Source organism: Bubalus bubalis, chromosome 8 (genome assembly GCF_019923935.1).
Source record: "Bubalus bubalis isolate 160015118507 breed Murrah chromosome 8, NDDB_SH_1, whole genome shotgun sequence".
In the NCBI taxonomy this organism is placed as follows: Eukaryota; Metazoa; Chordata; class Mammalia; order Artiodactyla; family Bovidae; genus Bubalus; species Bubalus bubalis.
In genome coordinates this window covers 49315352-49339433 of record NC_059164.1, presented here as the reverse complement: position 1 = coordinate 49339433, position 24082 = coordinate 49315352, and the positions used below count along the sequence as shown (strand labels likewise).

General features: G+C 38.2%; 1 protein-coding gene across 1 annotated transcript in view; it reads right to left on the bottom strand.

Moving 5' to 3' along the window:
• Window positions 1-282: 282 nt before the first annotated feature.
• NME8 (NME/NM23 family member 8) overlaps window positions 283-24082 on the bottom strand; it is a 48286-nt gene continuing 24486 nt past the window's right edge. Inside the window, exons 11-17 of the mRNA XM_044946620.2 lie at window positions 21422-21594; window positions 14348-14492; window positions 13567-13674; window positions 9849-10000; window positions 8840-8984; window positions 7847-8085; window positions 283-680 (exon numbers count right to left, since the gene is read on the bottom strand). Of these exons, the coding sequence (XP_044802555.2) occupies window positions 7848-8085; window positions 8840-8984; window positions 9849-10000; window positions 13567-13674; window positions 14348-14492; window positions 21422-21594 (961 nt within the window). The 3' untranslated portion in view covers window positions 283-680; window position 7847. The remainder of the gene's footprint in view (window positions 681-7846; window positions 8086-8839; window positions 8985-9848; window positions 10001-13566; window positions 13675-14347; window positions 14493-21421; window positions 21595-24082) is intronic.

Sequence of the window (24082 nt, the reverse complement as noted above, 5' to 3'; positions counted from 1 at the left end):
TTGGAAATGGCTTGACAATTTTAAACACTGTTTCATTTGAATATTTAACTGAAATCATATACTGCATATCACAACTTAATAAGGTACATTAATTACTTTAATTGATAATCACTGTTTATTTGTTATAAAAAAGTTGAAAATGAACATCAGCCCACACTGAGAGTAATATAACAAGTGTGGAAGTGGGTTTTGTGTGAGAGCCACAAATTTTTCTCCCTTAAAATATTGTTTCCACCTAAATACTTATGAGAGGTAAATCGCTCACCTGGGGGGATGGGGTTTGATTGTATAACGGTGCACCCTTCCTGCCATCTTGTTGGGTTTTTCTCTTTGGATGTAGAATATCATTTTGGGTAGGCTCCAATCTTTGTTACTGATGATTGTCTGGTAGTTAGTTGCAGTCTGGGTGTGTTCATGAGAAGAGGCAAGCCCAGGGTCCCTCGATTCCACCACCTTGTAGCTACTTCCTTCAGAAAACTTCCAATTCCTTCAGCATCCATCAGTTTGGTTACCAAATCCTTTTCCCTAGCTTCTGCAGGTTGTCAGCAGTCCTGAGCATTCCTTGGCTTGAGGCAGGATAACTCCTGTGCCTTGGTAGTCACACAGTGTTCCTATGGGTAGGTCTGTGTCCAAATTTCCACTTCCTGACAGTCACTCCTCTCGCAGTTTGCAGTCTCCCTCTGTGCATTTATATGATAAAAAACAAAACCTATTATACGGGTTATACTGTTTCATAACCTGCCTTCTTCACTCAGCCCTTTATTTGAATTAGCTCTCACATCACTAAAACCCAGGCCAGCTTATTTATAATGGCCATGAGGTATTCAATGATGAGCATCACTTAGACCTTCATATTATTAGAGATTTAACTGTATGTACTGAATAACTCAAACAGCTTGACAGCTAATATCCATGCACATCCTTAGTTAGTCCTGGGGGATAAGTTCATTTAAGGGACATTGCTGGGCCGAGGAGGATGCCCAGCCAGGAAAGTTCTTGATCCTATTGTCAGTCATCCTGCAGAATGTTTGGCCCATAGGTGTATCAAAGTGATTTTCCAGCTCCTTACTAAGATTGTCTTCACCTTCTTATAACATAAATTTGAGCTGAAAACTTGATGTCTCTTTTCATCTATGAGCCCTCAACTGACAACATTCTCCACATTCCAGGCAGCTGGGCAATGAATGACTAGTTTATTTTGTCAATAACTTGTGAGAATGGACTTCTGAATGTGGCTCCCCAGGCATGAGGGGAGGACAGATTTTCATGTCACAGATAATTTCCTACTGTTACTGAGTTCTCAGAACCAGGAAAAAAAAATGTGGCACAGAAGAATACAAGCCATAAATGCTTCCTTGTACTCTGTCTAATGAACATGTGTTGCTTTTATAATTAGAAAATACTGTAAACATATTAGGCCTTCCCAGGTAGCACTAGTGATAAAGAACCTACCTGCCAATGCAGGAGACATACAAGATGCAGGTTTCATCCGTGTGTGGGAAGATCCCCTGGAGGAGAGCACAGTAACCCACTCTAGTACTCTTATCTGGAGAATCTCATGGACAGAGGAGACTGGGAGGCTATAGTCCATAGGGTCACACAGAGTTGGACATGACTCAAGTGACTTAGCATGTATGCACAAACATATTACCAGAGAGAGAAAGAGGGTGATGAAATATAGTATGGATTTAAGCCAGGTATCAGGGAAGGCAATGCCAACCCACTCCACTACTCTTGCCTGGAAAATCCCATGGACAGAGAAGCCTGGTAGGCTGCAGTCCATGGGGTCGCTAAGAGTTGGACACAAGTAAGCGATTTCACTTTCACTTTTCACTTTCATGCACTGGAGAAGGAAATGGCAACCCACTCCAGTGTTCTTGCCTGGAGAATCCCAGGGACGGGGGAGCCTGGTGGGCTGCCATCTATGGAGTAGCACAGAGTCGGACACAACTGAAGCGACTTAGCAACAGCAGTAGCAGCAAGCCAGGTAGACATGAAAACTTTTATTGATTACATGTGTGTTAGTCTGGGTACTCAGAGAAGCAGGCACCAAAATGGAATTCAATCAAATATGGATCCTATTAGAGGAAACACCTGTGAAAAAGAGTGAGGAGGGAGTTGAATAAGGCTGGGAGAGCTGAGACAGAAGGAAGATGGACAGAAAGTTGGGGAAGAAACACTCCAGGCTGCTTCAGTGTCTAAGGAAGGCTTGTCAAGACTACTGGGAACCTTGACCCAAGCCAGCCATCAGGGACTCCCTTGTCTCCCAGGGACAGTTCTGCCTTCATATCCTACATATCTTACATTATTTACTCTTCTATCTAAGAGAGGTCTGTTTCTACTAGCATGTAAAGAAACCTTTTTTGAAAGGATGTCAATGGCAGTAAGAATCTATATGGTATGTAATTTTGCCTTTACAACTTCAGGCAGTATAGGCGTAAGTCTAATATATCTAGTTGCAATATTTGTATGAGAGTAGTTTTATAACTAGTAGTTCTAACATGCAGCTGTAATATCTAGATGAGAACCATTTTGTAATGGCAAATTTAAATCACATAAGTGATATATTTTAGAGGGAAAAGGAGCATACTTGATCAGCAACTACATTTAGATAAGAGAGAAGACTCATAGCCAGAGGGCCGATCCCAAATCTCACAAAATTGTAATAACATGAATAACAGTATGAGGTTCAGAACACTGAGGTTAAGCAAAACATGGTATTATGAATAAAGTTTCATCATGGTATCAAGGGATCTCTCAAATGCTGTTGTTGAATCAAACAGATGGATTTTTAAAATTCATTAACCATTTAGTCATCTAATAATTTCAAGTATTTATTATGTCATTGAAATATTTTAGCAGCTGAAAATCACATAAACCATTGCTTAGTAAACTTTCTTCTTTCTTAAAAGCATTGAAAAAAGAACTGGCTTTGGAGGTCTCTCAGAGTAACTTCCAAGGGGTGAGCAAGTTAGAACACTGTACAGGCAAGCATCATTAGCAACAGATCAACTCTTGGTGTCTCAGGGCTAAGAGACTCCAGGGAGAGAGCCATAGAATAGAGCAGAGCACATTTTAGGGAACTGGTCCATTTTCTGCAAAGCATCTGCTTACAAGGAACAGGATCCAGGTAGGGTATCCTGGAAGGTAGTAGCCTCTAATCAACAATGCTTCTGGTCTCCTATGTTAGAAACAGGCTACAAGGGCTAAGTAGGGCAATGAAGGAAACTCTGGCTTCAAGGTCAAGGTGCATGACTGATCCAGTGCCAGAGGCTGGAGATTATTCTGTACTGTATAGTTCATGAAGATGAGACTCATCCCCGGCTCTGTCTGGCTGTCAGGTTAGAGGTGCTTCCTTCCCTCACAGACACACCATTGCCTGCCTTCTGAGCTAGTCCCTGTATTTGGACCCATGGTCCCACCATCATGCGCTTCTCATCTTGTTTACATATCTCAGCCCACTGCTTTAAGGTATATACACCGATTACCTCAGCCACAATGGCCAATGACATACATCTGCTGCCTAAAGTCCAGCTAAGATTCAAGATCCAGTGAGCTGGAGCCCTGGCAATTTTCTAGTCTTTTCTAACCTTTCTTCCTCTGGGGAAGAATATACTCCCAGATACCACCAACCCCAGCCCCCAGATGCCTGCCTCATGCTGCTGCATACCACTTTACTAAGTTCAAACCCCTCAAGACCAACACCAACATAAACTAAAGTTTAACTGAATATATCTCTTTGGACATTGATTATTATATTTCTGACTACTTAAACCTAATTCTACAACCTGAAAAAAATAGCCTGTCCCTATGTCTTGCTTTTAAAATCTTTGAACAGCTATGTACAACTGAGTGAAGCATGCCATCTGCTGGTTATTAAGAGTTTTGGCTTTAATGCTACTGGAGTCCTGGACCAGTCCTGAGGCAATAACAGTGTGTCATTTAGGTCTAATTGGACTATAGTATTGCTGAAGTCCTCCATTTCCTTGCTGATCTTCTGTCTTGTTCTATCCATTATTATTATGAAAGAGTTCCATTGAAGTCTCCAGCTATTACTGTGGAACTTATTTCTCTCTTCTGTCAAAGTTTGCTTCATGTATTTTGGAATTCTTTTGTTATTGTGCATATGTTTATAATTGTAATTTATTGATAATTGAATCTTTTTCAATATCTAATGTCCTTTATTGTCTTTTGCATAAACTTCTTTGATGTCAAATATAATTTTCTGATTATAATATAGGTACCGTAGCTTTCTTTTAGTTACTATTAGCATGGAATATTCTATTCCATCTTTTTAATTTCAAGCTTTTTGTGTTTTTGGATTGAAAGTGAGTCTCTTGAAGATAACATATTAATGGATCACATGCTTTAATCCATTCTGTTATTCTCCACCTTTAAATTGGAGAACTTACTCCATGTACATTTAAATTGGGAGAACTTACTCCATGCTTCCCTAGTGGGTCAGCTTGCAAAGAATCCACCTGCCATGCAGGAAACCTGGGTTTGATTCCTGCGTTGGGAAGATCCCCTGGAGAAGGGAAGGGCTACCCACTCCAGTATTCTGGCCTGGGGAATTCCATGGACTGTATAGTCCATGGGGTCACAAAGAGTCAGACACGACTGAGTGACTTTCACTTTCATTTTACTTCCCTTGTGGCTCAAATGGTAAAGAATCTACTTGCAATGCAGGAGACCCATGTTCGATCCCTGGGTCAGGATGACCCCCTGGAGAACCCCATGGACAGAGGAGCCTGGCGGGCTACAGTCCGTGGGGTCACAAAGAGTCGGACACGACGAGCAAGTAATACTTTCACTTTCACCCATGTGCATTTAAGGTACTTACTGATTAGGAAGGACTTATGTCTGCCATTTACTTATCTGTTTTCTATATGTCCTGTGTGCTTTTCTTCCTCAGTTCTTCCTTTACTCTTTTTCACTTGGTTGACTTTTTATGTTTAGCACACCATTTTGCTTCCCTCTTTTTCCTAGTAGTTTATAAAACTTCTCAGTGGTTCCTCAGAAATTGCAATTAACATTCTAAAACTCATAACAAAAGCAAAGCAAAACAAAAAACAACTTATAACAACCTACTGTGAAGAATACCAATTTCAATAGTATATAATGGAATACACCACTAGTATTTATTTTAATAATATACACTTTTCTCCTAAACTTTTCTGTCTCTCCCCTTTTATATTATTGTTGGCACATACTGCATATTTGTACACTGTGTGCCCATCAATATATATTTATAATCATTATTTTATCATCTTTTTTATATGTTGATACCATAGGAGGGCAAAAAGAGTTAGAAACCAAAAGTACAGTAATACTAGCTTTTACATTTTTACCAGTGCTCTTTATTTCTTCATGTGTGAGTTACTGTCTAGTGACCTTTCATTTCAGTTTGAAGTACCCTCTCTAGCATTTCTTGTGGAGCAGACTTAGTAGTAATGAATTCCTTTAGTTTTTTGTTGTTTTTTTTTTTAACTAGGAATGTCTTAGAAGGATAGTTTTGCTAGGTATAGGCTTCTTGGTTGATTTTTTTTTTCTTTCAGTATTTTAAATGTGTTATCCTATTGCCTTCTGGCCTCCATGATTTCTGATGAGGATCAGCTATTATTGTGGATTCCATGTACATAACAAGTGCTTTTCTCTTATTGCTCTCTAATTTCAGTCTTCTTTTTTTTTTTTTTTTTGGCTTTTGACAATTCAACTGTAATGCGGTAGAACTGTAGCCAGTTATCAAGTCTTGTGGGTGCCATGCAGCTTTCTAAAAATTCTCTGATTATTTCACTTGTCACTAACTCACATTTCCACATTATTTTGTGTTGCTGTTGACTTCCACATTGATTACTGCAGTGCCTCCTCTCTGTATAACTTCAATCTCTTTTTCCCTCTGTGTCACATATATGCATCTGCTCACTCTGTGCTTACCTCTAAGAATCCTAGAACACATATTAATTTTCCATCTCCAGCCTTTAGAGTCTTAAGCTCCTTTAGGACAAGCACTGTGTATATACAGCCCTGCAACAGTGTCCAAAAAGAGCCAAATGATTCTTGAATGTCTGAAACATACCCACAATACTGGCCCCCTGAGAGTTATGATATAGTGACAGCATAAGACAGAAACCAGCAAAATGTGAATATATGTGTGTAGTGGTAGTCGTGCTTTAGTCACTAAGCCATGTCCAACTCTTGTGAGTCTATGGACTGCAGACTACCAGGCTCCTCTGTCCATGGGATTTCCCAGGCAAGAATACCAGAGTGGGTTGCCATTTCCTTCTCCAGGGGATCTTCCCAACCCAGGAATTAAACCCAGGTCTCCTGCATTGCAGGTGGATTCTTTACCAATTGAGCCACCAAGGAAGCCTGTGTATGTGTGTGTGTGTGTGTATAAAACTCCTTTCTTGCTTCTTTACCTCTGATTTTGAAAATCCTACCCATTTTTCAAGATCTATTTGATCCATTACATTCTCCAGTTCCTACCCATCAAACACACACCTATCAATTCAGCACTGAAATATACACTAATTAAAAATCCCCCATATTATTCATAATGTTTCCCTCATCACAAAAGGGGGGGAGGTATGTTGACATTAGATCTACACTATATTTCTAATAGACACTATAAACAGAATGTAATTCTACTCACCACCTGCTCCACAGGCACTCATCACTGACATGCTTAATAATTAGTTATAATCAGACATTGTTTCTGTGATTTTGTCTCCTCATCATATTTGTATTTCCCTGAAGGTAACCTTAATTATTATTTATTAACCAAGAACCCATAGTTTTGTATTAACTAAGAACCCACAGTTCAAGCAGATATACAATACCTATTTTTCCAACATAAGTGGTCAAGGGTTGTACCATCATGCTTTGGTCTATAACTGAGCTAGACTAATGAAATGAGCTGCACTATGCCAGAATTTACCTTTATTTCTATGCATAATCTATTAATACAACATTCTTATATCTAGAGAAATCATAGCTTATCAATAATATTAGGAATCAATGTGCTTGCTCATCTCTCCCTGAGCAACCAGTTGGGTGTGAAGGGATTGCTCCATTTCACATTGTTTCTTCATTATGCTCTGGAGGCTGATTCTCAGTTTGGCTTGTCCAGGTGGGGACTGTACTCCACATTCAAGTCAGCAACCAGAGCCACATGGGTGTACATTTGTGAGCCTTCTCTTTGAAACTAAAGAAAGAAAGTAGGTTTTATGGGGAAAATTATCTGTCTTACACTCTTATCTCCCATATTGTCCAAGATGGAAAAGCTTTCAATCAACAACTAAGCAAGACTCAATTCACATACATTTTATGTAACTTCCTCTCCCCAATAAGCACCTCTTTGCCAAAGAATAGAACTGATTGCCTTTTATTCTATGCTTTCTAATATTCTATTCTATTCCATGGTCATATAGTACCCACAGGTAGTTAATAGGCTCCAAGTTTCCAGACACTTAAAGGATAGAGTTGAGGCTTCTGAATGAGACTTTGACCACTCAGAGTGAAGAAGTGGAGGGGAAGAAAGGAGAGAGACTGATGAGACTGAGTCATAGCAGATGGCACAGACACAGCTGGAGACCAGGGCTTGCCAACCCATAGGTTTAAAACCAAGGCTGGCAAATCCACAGATGTCTCACTTGCCCTACTGTCTCTCAGGTCCCTGGCATCTACAAGGCTCCCAGGCTGCTACAGACCTGCAGAGTGTGTCTGGCAGGAAATAAAGTTGATTCAGGAGTATGGGGAGAACTCTGGTCTTTATGGACCAGCCTTGTCCTAGGTCTAGCCACTGTAATAAGGAGATATAATAATAATTCAAGAGGTACTGTACTTTAGTTTTCCTCAAGGTTCTCAGGAACAAAGTCTTCAAACATTCTACTAATCGTCTCCATTGCCTCCTCCATATTAGATGCACCATGGACAGCATTTTTCAAAATATTTTTTCCAAATTGGGCTCGAATAGAATCTGGGGACAGTAGTCTTGCTTCCTCTGGGTCTGTGGGACCCATCAATCGTCTCCAGTCTGAAACAGCATTCCACTTGGTCAGAATCATGACCAAAGATGTACCCCTGCAAACAAGAATGCTTTCAGAAGACTTGGACTATTGGTAACTGTAGAGACTGAATACACAGCTAAAGACAGAATGCCACAGCTTCATCCAGAGAGCTCATCTTTATTCTTTGTCCTCATCAGTGTGATTTTTCTGCTTTTTTAAAAAAATTTTAACTTCTCCCTCACCCAATAGGTTTTCTGGTTTTTTGGGTTTTTTTTTTTTGGCCATGTTGCATGGCTTGCTAGGTCTTTGTTATCTCACCAGGGATTGAACCCGTGCCCTCTGCAGTGGAAGCACAGAGTCCTAATCACTGGACCACCAGGGAAGTCCCTTTCAATAGGATTTTTGTTCTAGAAGAATGTTTGTTGTTTTTTTTTAATTTTAGGGATACATGCTAGGCACTATTCCAGTTACTTTCAATGTATCAATTATTTAGCCTTCACAACAGTGCCGATGAGGTAGGTCCTATTAACATCCCCATTTTATGGATAAGGAAACTAAGGCAAAGATCAAACATGTTGGCAAAGCAGATATTTAAAAGTAGATAGCCTCTATATTTAATGTGAAGAACTAAAGAAACAAAGAAACAGAAAACAGAGAAGAAAAAAAGGAATTAGCATAAACATGAACTCCAAATATTACCAGGGTGCTTTTCTCATTAATTAGATTGGATAAAATATTTTAATGAATTTTTTGTATTTTTCAAAGTTTCTATAACAAACAGTTACTATGTCTACAATGCAAAGAACTTTTATATATCAGAAACTTACTCAGCTAAAACATCCAAGACATCCTTATAAAACGCTTTTCTTTTTATTTTAAAATAAATTTTCTCTGCTTCCTCTTCAGTTAGGAGTGTTTCTTTCATCTGTGTTATATCAAATCCAGTCTCTTTAATAATTTTCATGATATCCTCTAGGGAAAACAGATATTTGATAGTCTTGCAGATTGCCTCCATTTTTGTTCTGTATTTAAGTAGATTGAATAACTGTTGCTGCTACTGCTAAGTCACTTCAGTCGTGTCCGACTCTGCGCGACCCGATAGACGGCAGCCCACCAGGCTCCCCCGTCCCTGGGATTCTCCAGGCAAGAACACTGGAATAGGTTGCCATTTCCTTCTCCAATGCATGAAAGTGAAAAGTGAAAATAAAGTCGCTCAGTTGTGTCCGACTCTTCGAGACCCCATGGACTGCAGCTCACCAGGCTCCTCCGCCCATGGGATTTTCCAGGCAAGAGTATTGGAGTGGGGTGCCATTGCCTTCTCCGATTCAATAACTAAGGAAGGTCATAGTATCACTTGCATACAGTGGTTTTAAAAAAACCAAAACTGTGCTAAACTAAACTGAAAAGGCACCAGAGGGACATTCAGAAGAACTTCAATATGTTAATGTAGATGTTCAGTTTCTGGGATCCATCTTTCCAGAAACCACCTGAAATGTCTAGTGGTCTATAAATGAGGAAATCTGTTTCTATGCCAAAAGTGAAGACATGTTTTCATCTCCACACTGCAAATGCCAAGGAACTTCTTGGATATAGAACTTCTAGATATAGATTGGAAGAGACAGCCAACCTGAACTCTTCTCACTGAACTGGCAGGGCACCATTAAGGTGATTAAATAAAGGAAATCTGGTCAAAATCTCTCACAGCCTAAACTTGGAGCACTACCGCCTGATAATGAAGGTGTTCATTGCTTTATTCTTTCAGCTTTTCTTTACTTTGCAAAATTCCACAGAAGTTGAAGAAAAACGTATACATTGGTTCTATCTTTATATATTTACCTCTTTGTTCTTGTGTTACATGAGGTTTAATCAGTGCCACAGTGTGTTGAGGAGGAAAGAAATATTGTATTTCCCTTTCAGCAGCTTCTAGTGAATCACTTCCGTACAACTGGTTGATAGGCAAACCTTCTATTGCAAATTGTGCGCATAAACTTTGAAAAAGAAGTCAAGTCAAAAACTGTTATAACATATAAAATAACATAACACAGTGTAAAACTTCATATTTGCATTCTACAGAAGGAAGTAACTGCAGAATGGCTTGGGGCATGCTATTACCTTTAAGGAGGTAGCAGTCATTAGAAAGAAAGGAGTTGAACATTTCAGTAATCATGATAATGGATACTGACAACTATCAAAGATGGAATGAACACCCTGGTGCAGTGGAAAAGAACAGAATATAGAATTCTGGTGGTATCACTTGCTAGCTACATGATACCGATCAACTATTTTCCTTGTCTGTGCTTCAGTTGTCTCAAATATGAATATGATAATAAACCCTGTTTTGGAAGTCTTTGAAGATGTAATCTGATGATGTGTTTGAAATTTATGGGACATATTAAGCTGTCAATAAATTCCTTCTCCTTCTTTAATCACTAAATAATATCAAGCACTAGAGATGGCATTTGACCTATTCCAAAGATACCAAATTATAAACACTGAATCCAGGAGACATGGCAGTGGAACCCTCCAGGTAAGGAAAGCAGCACTGAAAGAGGAGCATACCAAACAGCTTTGTGGAACAAGGCAGAAGTGACATTGATGTTAATGGACAAGCCCTGCTGGGGTAGTTTCTTCCAGTTCTGTTTTTGTACGATAGATGAATACACATCTCCAAAGTCAACCGTTATTCCTCAGTGTTTTCCAGTTGCACCCTTTTCTTTCTGTCCCTCTGCTTATCTATTTATATTTCAGTAGAAGTGACGTTCATTGCTCATTGATTTTCTGCCCTTTAAACATAGCCCTGAGCAAGCAACCCACAAAATCCAGCCACAGCAAATAATCTCCCTTCCTGTTAACAGACTGACATCACTGGAAACTTGGCTTTCTGTCCTAAGTTTTAAGACCCCTTTCTTATCTCTGAGTTTCCCTTGTGGCTCAGCTGGTAAAATCTCTAATTTTTTCAGTGACCATTTCAGATTTCCTTATCTAACGTGACCTTCCCATTCAGCCCTTGGCTGCTCTCACATCTCTGATTTGAAGATATTTGTAGACTAAGAGCCTGTGATTGTCAGGGAGATTTGTACAATGAATGATACATCACCAGAACTGAATCCATTCAATGCAGAGAACTACAAGCAGACCCTCTATTAGGCTGTTAGACATGGTATTTGGAAAAAGTGTCTGTGTGTGTGTGTGTGTGTGTGTTTGCATGTAAGGATAGCAGAGAAGGATTGCTATGTTTCTCTTGTATGCAAGTGACCATATTTCAGATTAAGCAAGGGAGAGTAAACAGTCTGATGCCCAAGTGCAGGAGTTATTTCTAAGGCAACTTAGAAAAGGAGGCAATCAAAAATAATGGCTAAGAGTCATTGTGAACTTGTGGCAACATTAGGGATCATAAGGGCTTAGGATTTAAATTCTCACTATAATAGTGGGGAGAAGAGGGACAGTTACTGAGTGCCTTCACTTGGAGAAAATGTCTCTGTGCTGGTATGTAGCCTCCATATTTGGAGCCAGAATTTCTAGAAGAGTGTGCCTACATGTATCAGATCAGATCAGATCAGTCTCTCAGTCGTGTCCGACTCTTTGCGACCCCATGAATCGCAGCACGCCAGGCCTCCCTGTCCATCACCAACTCCTGGAGTTCACTCAGACTCGTGTCCATCGAGTCAGTGATGCCATCCATCCATCTCATCCTCTGTTGTCCCCTTCTTCTCCTGCCCCCAATCCCTCCCAGCATCAGAGTCTTTTCCAATGAGTCAACTCTTTGCATGAGGTGGCCAAAGTACTGGAGTTTCAGCTTTAGCATCATTCCTTCCAAAGAAATCCCAGGGCTGATCTCCTTTAGAATGGACTGGTTGGATCGCCTTGCAGTCCAAGGGACTCTCAAGAGTCTTCTCCAACACCACAATTCAAAAGCATCAATTCTTTGGTGCTCAGCCTTCTTCACAGTCCAACTCTCACATCCATACATGACCACAGGAAAAACCATAGCCTTGACTAGATGAACCTTTGTTGGCAAAGTAATGTCTCTGCTTTGTATAGGCCAGGTATTGATAAGGATTCTTCTCTCTGATGCCATGTATTGCATTCTCTGCTGCATTTCATTAAGAGGTTCTATGGCACCCTGCTCATACCACATAAAGAGTGTCCAAGCCATATTATCCTTTACAGTAATTTTCTGGCACAGGAACAAAGACATAAGAGAGGAGGGTCAAAAGAGTACAAAATGCCTCCTTCAGGACAAGTCCAACTCAAGATCTTATACCCCAAAGAAAACACTTCAACTCTATATACATGATGTCTCATAAGTCCTGTTATTTATTGTGGTAGCATGGATGCAAACATTTCCTGTGTTTGACAAAGCATCTTTATTCTTGCTCACTTGAAGGAGGGCTTTTCTTCCCCTGAATTCAATCCTACTCTGAAATTAACACAAAGAATTTAGGTGAATTGCAAGTCAGTTTGTTTCCATCAGCTACATGCCAGGAACAGAGATGAATGAGATGCTATCTCCTTCCCTTGGCTGAGACCAAGCCCAGCAGCTAAGATCAAAAAATATTTTTTAAAGTGCCTCTAGGTAACAGGTACTAGACAGCATATTAAAAAGCAGAGACATTACTTTGTCAACAAAGGTCCATCTAGTCAAGGCTATGGTTTTTCCAGTAGTCATGTATGGATGTGAGAGTTGGACTATAAAGAAAGCTGAGCACCAAAGAATTGATGCTTTTGAACTGTGGTGTTGGAGAAGACTCTTGAGAGTCCCTTGGACTGCAAGGAGATCCAACCAGTTCATCCTAAAGGAGATCAGTCCTGGATGTTCATTGGAAGGACTGATATTGAAGCTGAAACTCCAATACTTGGCCACATGATGCAAAGAACTGACTCACTGGAAAAGACCCTGATACTGGGAAATATTGAGGGCAGGAGGAGAAGGGGACGACAGAGGATAAGATGATTGGATGGCATCACCGACTCAATTGGCATGGGTTTGAGTGAACTCCGGGGGTTGTTGATGGACAGGGAGGCCTGGCGTGCTGCAGTTCATGGGATCGCAAAGAGTCGGACATGACTGAGCGACTGAACTGAACTAGGTAACAGGTAACATGCCAGGTTTTGAGCTGATTACAAAATTCTAAGACTCATCAGTAAATTACTTTGTAAATGTTCCCACCAAATTGTAGACTATATATTAAGTTAGTCATCATTGTCTTAAAACTCCTATATCAATTAAATAACCTACAGGACTATTATGCCCTTCTCAAAAGAATTTCTCCTAAACAGTGCATGGGGCAGATATTTCTGCCAAGATACGGACTTCTGGCTGGGTAGCTACCACTTATTTTCAGCCCCAAATGAAGCAGCTTACAACATTCTCTTGCAAAGCCTTGGCCATATTCAGGTTAGCACTGGGCTGGGCTTTCAGTCATAAATAGCCCACTCCTTACCCAGCAAAAGGAGCATTCCTGAGAACCTACTTTGGATGAGAGCTGTAGTTTCTGTACCCTATATTCAAAAGGAAATCAAAATGGCTCCCATGAAAAAATCTGAATCATACCACTCTGGAAGATATTCTTTGGCTTCTTCAACATTGCTTGGTCCAATTAACTGTTTCCAGTGTCCTAAGCCATTCTCTCTTACTAAAACAAGGGCTAGCGATGGACCACTGTTAGAAAAGAAAAAAAAAGTTAATGAAACTATGGTTTGTAGCTAATTATAGATATAAATAATGCAAGTGAATTTGTTAGATGAAAATAGTAAAATAGCCCTTTTTACTAAGAGTATGAAATTAATTTCTGTTAGTGTACTCTCAAGAGTATATTCATCAAAGAAAGGAAGCAGAGAAAGGAAGGGAAAAGAAGGGCCTTGGTTCTGATCGAGTGGTCTACGGACAATACAGGTATTGTCCCCATGCCCCTGCTGATTTATATTATACATGCTTGCTGGCTTTCTGGTCTAGCTGCTGTTTCATTTATTCTGCTAGAAACCCATTCATCTCCTTGGACTAGTGATCTTTAGGACTACCAAAACCCTTGAGAGTCAGTCATAGCTGTCTACTTAGACTTGATGATGCTGCACAAACTGGCTATTCAACTCAACTAGACTCCAGAGGCTTCACTGGGAACCTGCATTGCTCTAATAACATTCCGGGGGGACCACAGAAGACACACAGTTGAGCAGGCAATCAAAATGGAAGTAATATTGGCAAAGAAGTAAACTCAGCACATCTTTACAGAATTGAGAGGTTTGGCAACTTGAACAGAAAGCAGGGTTAAAAAAAGGCTAAATGATTCAAACATAAATCAACCTGCGCTTTCTCAACCTGAATTCTATTTTACCTGGTCATGTTTTCTATAACATTTCCAAAATAATCTTTATTTTCATATTCTTTGCACAGTGTTTTTGCTTCTTCTTCTGATAATACTATCTGTCTTTGCAGCAGTATTTTGAAGCCTTCATCTTGAATTTTATTCAAAACATCCTCTAAATAAAAAGTCACATAAGTTTTAAAGTGCTAGGTTATTGATTGTATACACAATACAGACTATATTATCATAAGGACATAGAATGTATTTCATTCTCATATGAAATTTAAGTTTACAAAAATAGATTATTCGATTTTTAATTTAAGGTGAACAGTATTCTTAACATGTCAAATTTATGATGCCATTTCCAGTTCTTCAGTGAAACAAAATCTATAGATCTGAGAATGGGGGATTTATTTTTAAAAATGTGTACAGTCAGATAAGTTTTATTTCATACATAAAGGTGATATACTGACATTCTCAGATATGCTAGGGTTCTAGAGTTGGGTTTCCCTGATAGCTCAGTTGGTTAAAAATCCACCTGCAGAGCAGGACACCCCAGTTTGATTCCTGAGTTGGGAAGATCCACTGGAGAAGGGATAGGCTACCCACTCCAGTATTCTTGGGCTTCCCTTGTGGCTCAGCTGGTAAAGAATCCACCTGCAATGCAGGAGACCTGGGTTTGATCCCTGGGTTGGGAAGATCCCCTGGAGAAGAGAAAGGCTCCTCACTCCAGTATTCTGGCCTGGAGAATTCCAAGGACTATAAAGTCCATGGGGTCACAAAGAGTCAGACATGACTGAGTGATTTTCACTTTCAGAAAACAAAATAACTAGGTACATATCTTTTTTTAATGTGCTTAAATATAGGCTCTAGATAACTGAAAGATGAAATACAGTTGAGTAAAAAGTGGGAAATTAATGGACCTAAGGACTGTGAAAAGCATGAAAACTAGTTTATATAAGAAAAATTCTAAATATATCCACTGTAAACATGTTTATAAACAAAATATAAATTTCAAAATATGCCATCAAAAGACATGCTATTGGATTACATTCAAAATCTTTTTGTACCATGTGGCAGATAGAACTATTTTAGAGTATAGATATTTTTGCCTAAAAGCTAAAGCAAACATCATAATTGAAATCACTGGAGGCATTAAAAGCAGTCAGGGGTAGAATAAAGGCAAAATGTTATCATACTGGCCTTTAATTATTTAATAGTTATTCTGGAAGTACTAAGCCATACATAAAAATAACAAAATTTAACAAAATGGATAACAGTGTTTGCATATAAGCTGTTTGGGAAATTCAGGAGTATTTTTAAAAGGTTAATAGTATTAAATATTATAATTCAGTAAGGGAGTCAGTAAGTAAACATTTACAAAAGCCACTATCTTTCTTACATAGAAAATAAGTTTTGGGGGGAAGTGTCATTCACTATGGGCTTAAAAACTAGGAATAATGCTGAAAAGAAAGAGCTGGCACTAAAACAACAACTATGAACAGCTTACCTTTTATTGAGTGAATACTTTAGAGCAAAGAACATTACATATATTCCCATATTTACTTGAAAAATAAGATAACAAGAACTATAATGAAGAAAACTATTATATCTGAATAAAAGATGCAATAGATGAGTTGAAAAGAGGTACATTGTATTTCTTGAAAATTCCTAAGAATATGGTGAAGATGTCTGTTTTCTTCAAGTTAAATAATCCACATAGACTTTGCTTTAGAATTTCTTGAGGTGACCCAGAATATTAAATATCAATGAAGGTCAACATTTATTTAAAGAGTGATGAATTACCATTTGCTACCAAATGGCAAACATAGTAAACACAAAATAATCAAAAACTGAGGCTAGAGTCAAGCAAGAGGGAGAGGGATAGTGATAAGAGACTAACCAACTTCAAATTTTGTTTTTCCCCCTTTTCAATTAACACCTTTATGCCATCCTTAAATGTCAGTATGGTTTGCATATCACAATAGCAATATGTTATGACATTAACAGCTATTACCAAAATTCTTTGTAGGAGAAAACTGTATTTGTTTGGGAAAAATTATTTCAACAAATTATTGAGTAGAAGGTGAGATCTTTGCAACTTGGTTGGAGGTAGATTTACTTTGCTCAGAAAAACTGAAAAAATTGTATTTGTTTCCCGGGAACAAGAGTCAGGATTTCAGGGGCAATCCAAACCAGGTGACCAGTGTGGAAGCAGAAACTGCTAAATACTACTAAGCACTATGAACAGAATGCAGGCCATTTGAAAGTTAGATTTGGCAATTTGGAGGTCATTGCTGAACTTGACTAGGGTAGTTCTGACAGAAGCTCAATTGGAGGGGCTTCAGGAGTGGGTGAGGGTCAAGAAGACGATTCACTGAGCACAGACAACTCCTTGAGAAGTGTCCATTGCAGAGAAGTAGAGAAATGGGGTGTCAGCTGAGGGGGCAGAGGATCCAAGGCGGTATTTCTGGTTTTGTTTTTATTTCATTGAATTTTGTTTATTATTATGTTGGACCATGTTTTTGAGCTAACAGGGAAAACTCAGTAACAAGAGAGAAAGTGATTTTTTGCCAGAAAATAAGGGACATTTTCGAGTGTGGAACACTCAGGAAAGCAGGTAGAAATGGCATACATAGATCAAGAAAAGGGCTGGCCTTGGATGGATCATGTCCATACCAGGGTTGCCTCTTCTCCTCTCAGCCAATAACATTGCTTCTTATTTACAGAGAAACCAAGTAACGGAAGACAAACCCCTCAACTTCCTGTCACAAATCTATAAACTGGATCTGTGTCTATCCAGCCCTCTTTCTCTCTTGCTACATAGAATAAAAATCTCTTCTCAGCCCAATCCTATACATCTGCTACAGAAACTATTTCCTCCTGACTCTCAGTGACCTTGGCCTGTCCTAATCTTTTCTCTCTTTCTTGTAACTTCAACTGGTTGGTTCCTTCCCATGAGCATTAATCTACAGTCAGATTTTTCCAATCTCAAAATAACATTTACAAATCTGTCAAATATTACTTCTTTAATTCTGAATTGTTCTGACTTCTTTGTATATAATCTCTCACCCCAGTTTTGAGACTGACTTTTGTGGCAAGCACTACACTGAAACTACTCAAGATTTTCCTTTTCCTGGCTAATTCAAACTTGACTTTTTAGTCTCTGCATAAACGGTGCTTCTTCCATAAGTATTATGCAACTGTCCCTGGTTAATTAAGCCATACTTATCTTTCCACTCAATTTTGGGCTGCATATCCTATTTGATATCCAGTGAGGCATCTCTTATCATAGTGCTTTCCACCCTCAGCTGTTATTATCAATTAGATGTATTTTGCTTCAGCAGTTCATGTACAGGCTTCAACAGTACATGAACTGTGAACTTCTAGATGTTCAAGGTGGATTTAGAAAAGGCAGAGGAACCAGAGATCAAGTTGCCAACATCTGCTGGATCATAGAAAAAGCAAGAGAATTCCAGAAAAATCTCTACTTCTGCTTTATTAATTATGCCAAAGCCTTTGACTGTGTATATCACAGCAAACTGTGGAAAATTCTTCAAGAGATGGGGGTAACAGACCACCTTACTTGCATCCTGAGAAACCTGTTTGCAGGTCAAGAAGCAACAATTAGAACCAGACATGGAACAATGGACTGGTTCCAAATTGGGAAAAGGGTGCATCAAGGCTGTATATTGTCACCTTGCTTATTCAACTTATATGCAGAGTACATCATGCAAAATGCCGGGCTGGATGAAACACAATCTGGAATCAAGATTCCCAGGAGAAACATCAATAACCTCAGATACAAAGATGATACCATGCTTATGGCAGAAAGTGAAGAGGAACTAAAGAGCCTCTTGATGAAAGTGAAAGAGGAGAGCGAAAAAGTTGGCTTAAAACTCAACATTCAGAAAACTAAGATCATGGCATCTGGTCCCATCTCTTCATGGCAAATAGATGGGGACACAATGGAAACAGTGAGAGAGTTTATTTTCTTGGGCTTCAAAATCACTGCACATGGTGACTGCAGCCATGAAATTAAAAGATGCTTGCTCCTTGGAAGAAAAGCTATGACCAACCTAGTCAGCATATTAAAAAGCAGAGATATTACTTTACTAAAAAAGTCCAAAAAAGCTATGGTTTTTCCAGTAGTCATGTATGGATGTGAGAGTTGGACTATAAAGAAAGCTGAGTGCTGAAGAATTGACGCTTTTGAACTGTAGTGTTGGATAAGACTTTTAAGGGTCCCTTGGACTGCAAGGAGATGAACCAGTCAATCCTAAAGGAAATCAATCCTGAATATTCATTGGAAAGACTGATGCTGAAGCTGAAACTCCAATACTTTGACCATCTGATGCGAAGAACTGACTTGCTGGAAAAGACCCTGATGCTGGGAAAGATTTAAGGCAGAAGGAGAAGAGGACAACAGAGGATGAGATGGTTGGATGGCATCACTGACTCAATGGACATGAGTTTGAGCAAGCTCCGGGAGTTGGTGATGGACAGGGAAGCCTCACGTGCTGCAGTCCTTGAGATCACAAAGCGTCAGACATGACTGCGTGACTGAACTGAACTGAGATGCATTTTGCAGCAGGTTGTTGTACTGGTAGGATAAAGATTATATTGTGTAGAAAATTAAACCTAAAACCCTAGTGACTCAATACATCAGAGATATTCTTATCACCAATGTTACATGCTCATAATAAAGCTGCCTATAGCAGCTTTACTCCTAATAGCCAAAAACTGAACGCAACGAAGATGTCCTCTAATAAGTAACTAGACATATGCTGGTATATTCATACAATATAATGTTACTCAGCTATAAAGAAGTAAGCTATTTAAGCCACAAAAAGACACAAAGGAAACTTAAATGTATATAGTTATATAAGAGAAATTTATCACTATATGATTTCAACTCTATGGCATTCTGGAACATGCAAAACTACAGAGACAGTAAAAAGGTCAGATCACAACAGGGGTTGGGAGGAGGAGATGGATAAATAGGAGAACAGGGATTTTTAGGGCAGTGGTTCTACCATGTATGATACTGTAAAAGGGACACATGACACTGAATTTATCAAAACCCACAGAATGTGCAACACAAAGAGCAAACCTTAACATCAACTATGAAGTTTAGTTAATAACAGTGTGTTGATATTGGTTCACTAGTTATAAGAATGTGTTACAATAAAATATTACTAGAAGAAATTATTATGGGGGTAAGCATATGGGAACACTGTACTATCTTTCTTAATTTTTCTGTAGATCAACAACTATTCTAAAATATAAAGTCTATTTATCTAAAAAAATATACATATTGTTCAAGGTTTAAAAAGCCAAATGAAACTTTCCAAAGACGAGAACTCTAGGCCCAGGGAGCTTCACTGGTAAATTCCAGTAAAGATTTTAAAAAGATGCGATATCAATTCTACACCATCTCTTCCATAAAACAGTGACTACCTTTCATCTCATTTTATGAAATCTGCATTTACCCATTACCCTAATACCAAAACCAGATAAAGACATTACAAGAAAGTCCCCAACAAAATATTGAAAATTCAAACCCAGCAATATGTTAAAAAGGACAGTAAAAGAAAATAAACAACAACCAAGTATAGTTTATCTGGAGAATGCAAGGCTGGTTAAATATTTAAAAATCAAAATAATTGCCATATTGTTAAACTCAAGGAAAAAATATCAGTAGATACAGGGAAATTTTTTTGAGAAACTATAACATCCATTCATGATTTTTAAAAAAATACCTCCCCAAACTAGGAGTAGGTGAGAATTTCCTTAATCTAAATAAAGGGCATACAAAGCTAACATGACACTTAATGGTAAAAGACTTAATGCTTTCACTGTAAGATCAGGAGCAAGGTAACTTGTGTACTCTCATCTCGCTTATTATTCAACATCATGCAGGAAGTTCCAGCCAGTCCAATAAGGCAAGCAAAAGAAATAAAAAGTGTATGTATTAAAAAGAAAGAGGCAAAACTGTCTCAAGTTTTAGATATTATTGTCTACATCAGTGGTTCTCAGTCCTTCAAAGTGCATTTAACAATGTTTGGAGATGTGTTTTGATTTTCACAACTAGGAGTTGAGGGGATGCTACCGACACGAAGTGAGCAAAGGCCAAAGATGGTGCTGAACATTTTCCAACGTTCGTGACGCAACACCGTCAGCAATTACCTGGCCCAGAAGGTAAGTAGGTCTGATGTTCAGAAATCCTGTGCTGTGCTGTGCTAAGTCACTTCAGTCATGTCCTACTGTTTGTGACCCTATGAACTGTAGCCTGCCAGGCTCCTCTGTCCACGGGATTCTGCAGGCAAGAAGACTGGAGTGGGTTGCCTTGCCCTACCCCCTGGGATCTTCCCGACCCTCCTCTCTTATGTGTCCTGCATTGGCAGGCAGCTTCTTAACCACTCGTGCCACCTGAAAAGCCTTCAGAAACCCTAGTAACAGAAATTCTCAAGGAAATGATGTCAAAAAGCTCCTAGAACCAAGTAGTTTAGCAAGTCAGAGAATATGAGGTCAACATACAAGTATCAATTTATTTCCATACACTGGATATAAAAAAGAATTAACAGTGTTACTTTATAGTTTCTGTTCTTGCTCTGCCAATATTCTATTCACATAATACTCTATTATGTGTGGTTAAAAATAGCTAGCATGTTTTAAGTGTTAGGCACTTTATGTTTTCTCATTTTAACCTTCTCAATTTAAACATGAAGAAAGATTTGGTAAAGTACATTTTTTCCAAATCACACTAGTAATAAGAGGTTTACCTAAGTGTTGAACTTAGGCATTTCAGACATGAATACTTCTAATCTTTATTATAATAACTATAATAATAATTATATACAATAATAATTCTTGTATGTTAAATCTACCCTAACAAATTCCTAGGTTAGAAAGCACTTTCTGAACTTTTTAACTATAAAATTGTTTTATTCTTTTTATTGAGAAATTAGTAAATTAGTGTCAATTAAGTTTCTTACTTCAAGTGCTTTTTCTTGAATGTTAAATTTTAAACTAATGTATTTTAATATAATTATTCAAATCATATGCACAATGTAGTTAAACAATTTACACTTTATTTCTTACCTGTTCTTTCATTAACAAGGGCTGGTCGAAGTAATGCCAGTATCTTTTCAAATTTTATGCCTCTAATTTTTTTAAAATCAGGGATTAAGACATCAATAAACTTAGTATTAGTTATATTCTCTTCAACATCACAAAACTGAGATATTTGTTGTATTTCCAGATATTGTTGTAAACTGTTGAAATCCAAAACATAATTATAAACTGAAGTTTAATAATCATGCCTGAAAATTAAAATTATAATATATCCTCACAAATAAAACAAATGAATATGGAACTTCACATAAAGATAAGTTACATCTCTATTACATCAAAGAATATGCATTTAATTCCATTTTTATTGAACCAACACAAAAATCAATTACATGAAATCACATGTTTGATTTCATGAGAGTATATTAAAGACACCAAAATAACGTACGTTTAAAAAAATTTTTTTCTTTCCTCTATGTAAAGCAGTCCAGATACTTTCTAATTTTCCTTATAATCTTGTCTTTGAATCTAGGCTAATATAGGAGCACATTTCATGTTTTCAAATAGGTAAGATGCTTTCTATTTGAAATTTATTATTTATTTACTTCCAACTTTATTGGATTATAATCAGGAAATGTATGTGGTAAGATTTTAATTTTTAAAAATGTGTTTAGGTTTTCTTTGTAAACAAAGCAAATTTACTTGTGGGATTTAAGGTTATACATGTTCATATTTCATATATTTTAGATCATTTATTATACACAATTATGGAATACATATTTGCCATTCCTATATATCCTTGCTCTTTTGTCTGCTTTGTATTGAGATCTATGACCATAATGTTACTTTTATCCAGTTCTTCTTATTATCTTTCTAATACTTATATTTTTATTATGTCATCTGTGTGGTTTCAGGAATAAATTTTTTGACCACTATATCTTCTTCACAAATGTTTTCTTTTACATCATGTCCTTCTTTATCAAGTTTAACACTTTTAATATTCAATTCTAATTCTTTATTTTTTCTGGCTATTTTGTTGCCATCTCTTAATTTTTTTATTTTTCTTTGTCTCTTCTAAGCAGAATATAGATTTAGATTACTGCGATACTGAATGGTTTGCCTCGGAAATGAACAGAGATCGTCCTGTCGTTTTTGAGATTGCACCCGACTACTGCATTTCAGGTTCTTTTGTTGATTATGAGGGCTACTCCATTTCTTCTAAGGGATTCTTGCCCACAGTTGTAGATATAACGGTCATTTTAATTAAATTCGCCCATTCCAGTCCATTTTAGTTCACTGATCCCTAAACTGTCAATGTTTACTCTTGCCATCTCCCATTTGACCACTTCAAATTTACCTTGATTCATGGACCTAACATTCCAAGTTCCTATGCAGTCTTGTTCTTTACAGCATTGGACTTTATTTTTATCACCAGACATATCCACAACTGGGCGTTGTTTCCACTTTGGCTCAGCCTCCTCAGTCCTTCTGGAGCTATTTCTTCTCCCTTCTCCAGTAGAATATTGGGCACCTAACAACCTGGGGAATTCATCTTTCAGTGTCATATCTTTCTGCCTTTTCATACTGTTCATGTGGTTCTCAGGCAAGAATGCTGAAGTGGTTTGCCATTATGTTCTCCAGTGGACCACGTTTTGTCAGAACTCTCCACCATGATCCATCCATCTGGGGTGGCTCTACATGGCATGGCTCATAGTTTCATCGAGTTAGACAAGGCTGTGACCCATGTGATCAGAAAAACCAAATACACTCAGCAAAAACAAAACCAGGAGCTGACTGTGGCTCAGATCATGAACTCCTTATTGCAAAATTCAGACTTAACTTGAAGAAAGTAGGGAAAACCACTAGGCCATTCAGGTATGACCTAAATCAAATCCCTTATGATTATACAGTAGAAGTGACAAATATATTCAGGGGATTAGATCTGATAGACAGAGTGCCTGAGGAACTATGGGCAGAGGTTCGTAATATTGTATATGAGGCAGTGATCAAAACCATCCCCAAGACCAAGAAATGTAAAAAGGCAAAATGGTTGCCTGAGGTGGCCTTACAAATAGCTGAGAAAAAAAGAGAAATGAAAGGGAAAGGAGAAAAGGAAAGATATACCCATCTGACTGCAGAGTTCCAAAGAATAGCAAGGAGAGATAAGAAAGCCTTCTTCAGTGATCAATGCAAAGAAATAGAGGAAAACAATAGAATGGGAAAGACTAGAGATCTTGTGAAGAAAATTAGATACCAAGGGAACATTTTCATGCAAAGATGGGCACAATAAAGGACAGAAACGGTGTGGACCTAACAGAAGCAGAAGATATTAATAAGAGATGGCAAGAATACACACAAGAACTATAGAGAAAAGTTCTTAATGATGCGGATAACCACGATGGTGTGATCACTCACCTAGAGCCAAACATCCTGGAGTATGAAGTCAAGTGGGCCTTTGGAAGCAACACTACAAACAAAGCTAGTGGAGGTGATGGAATTCCAGCTGAGCTATTTCAAATCCTAAAAGAGGATGCTGTCAAAGTGCTGCACTCAATATACCAGCAAATTTGGAAAACTCAGCAGTGGCCACAAGACTGGAAAAGGTCAGTTTTCATTCCAATCCCAAAGAAAGGCAATGCCAAAGAACACTCAGACTACCACACAATTGCACTCATCTCACATGCCAGCAAA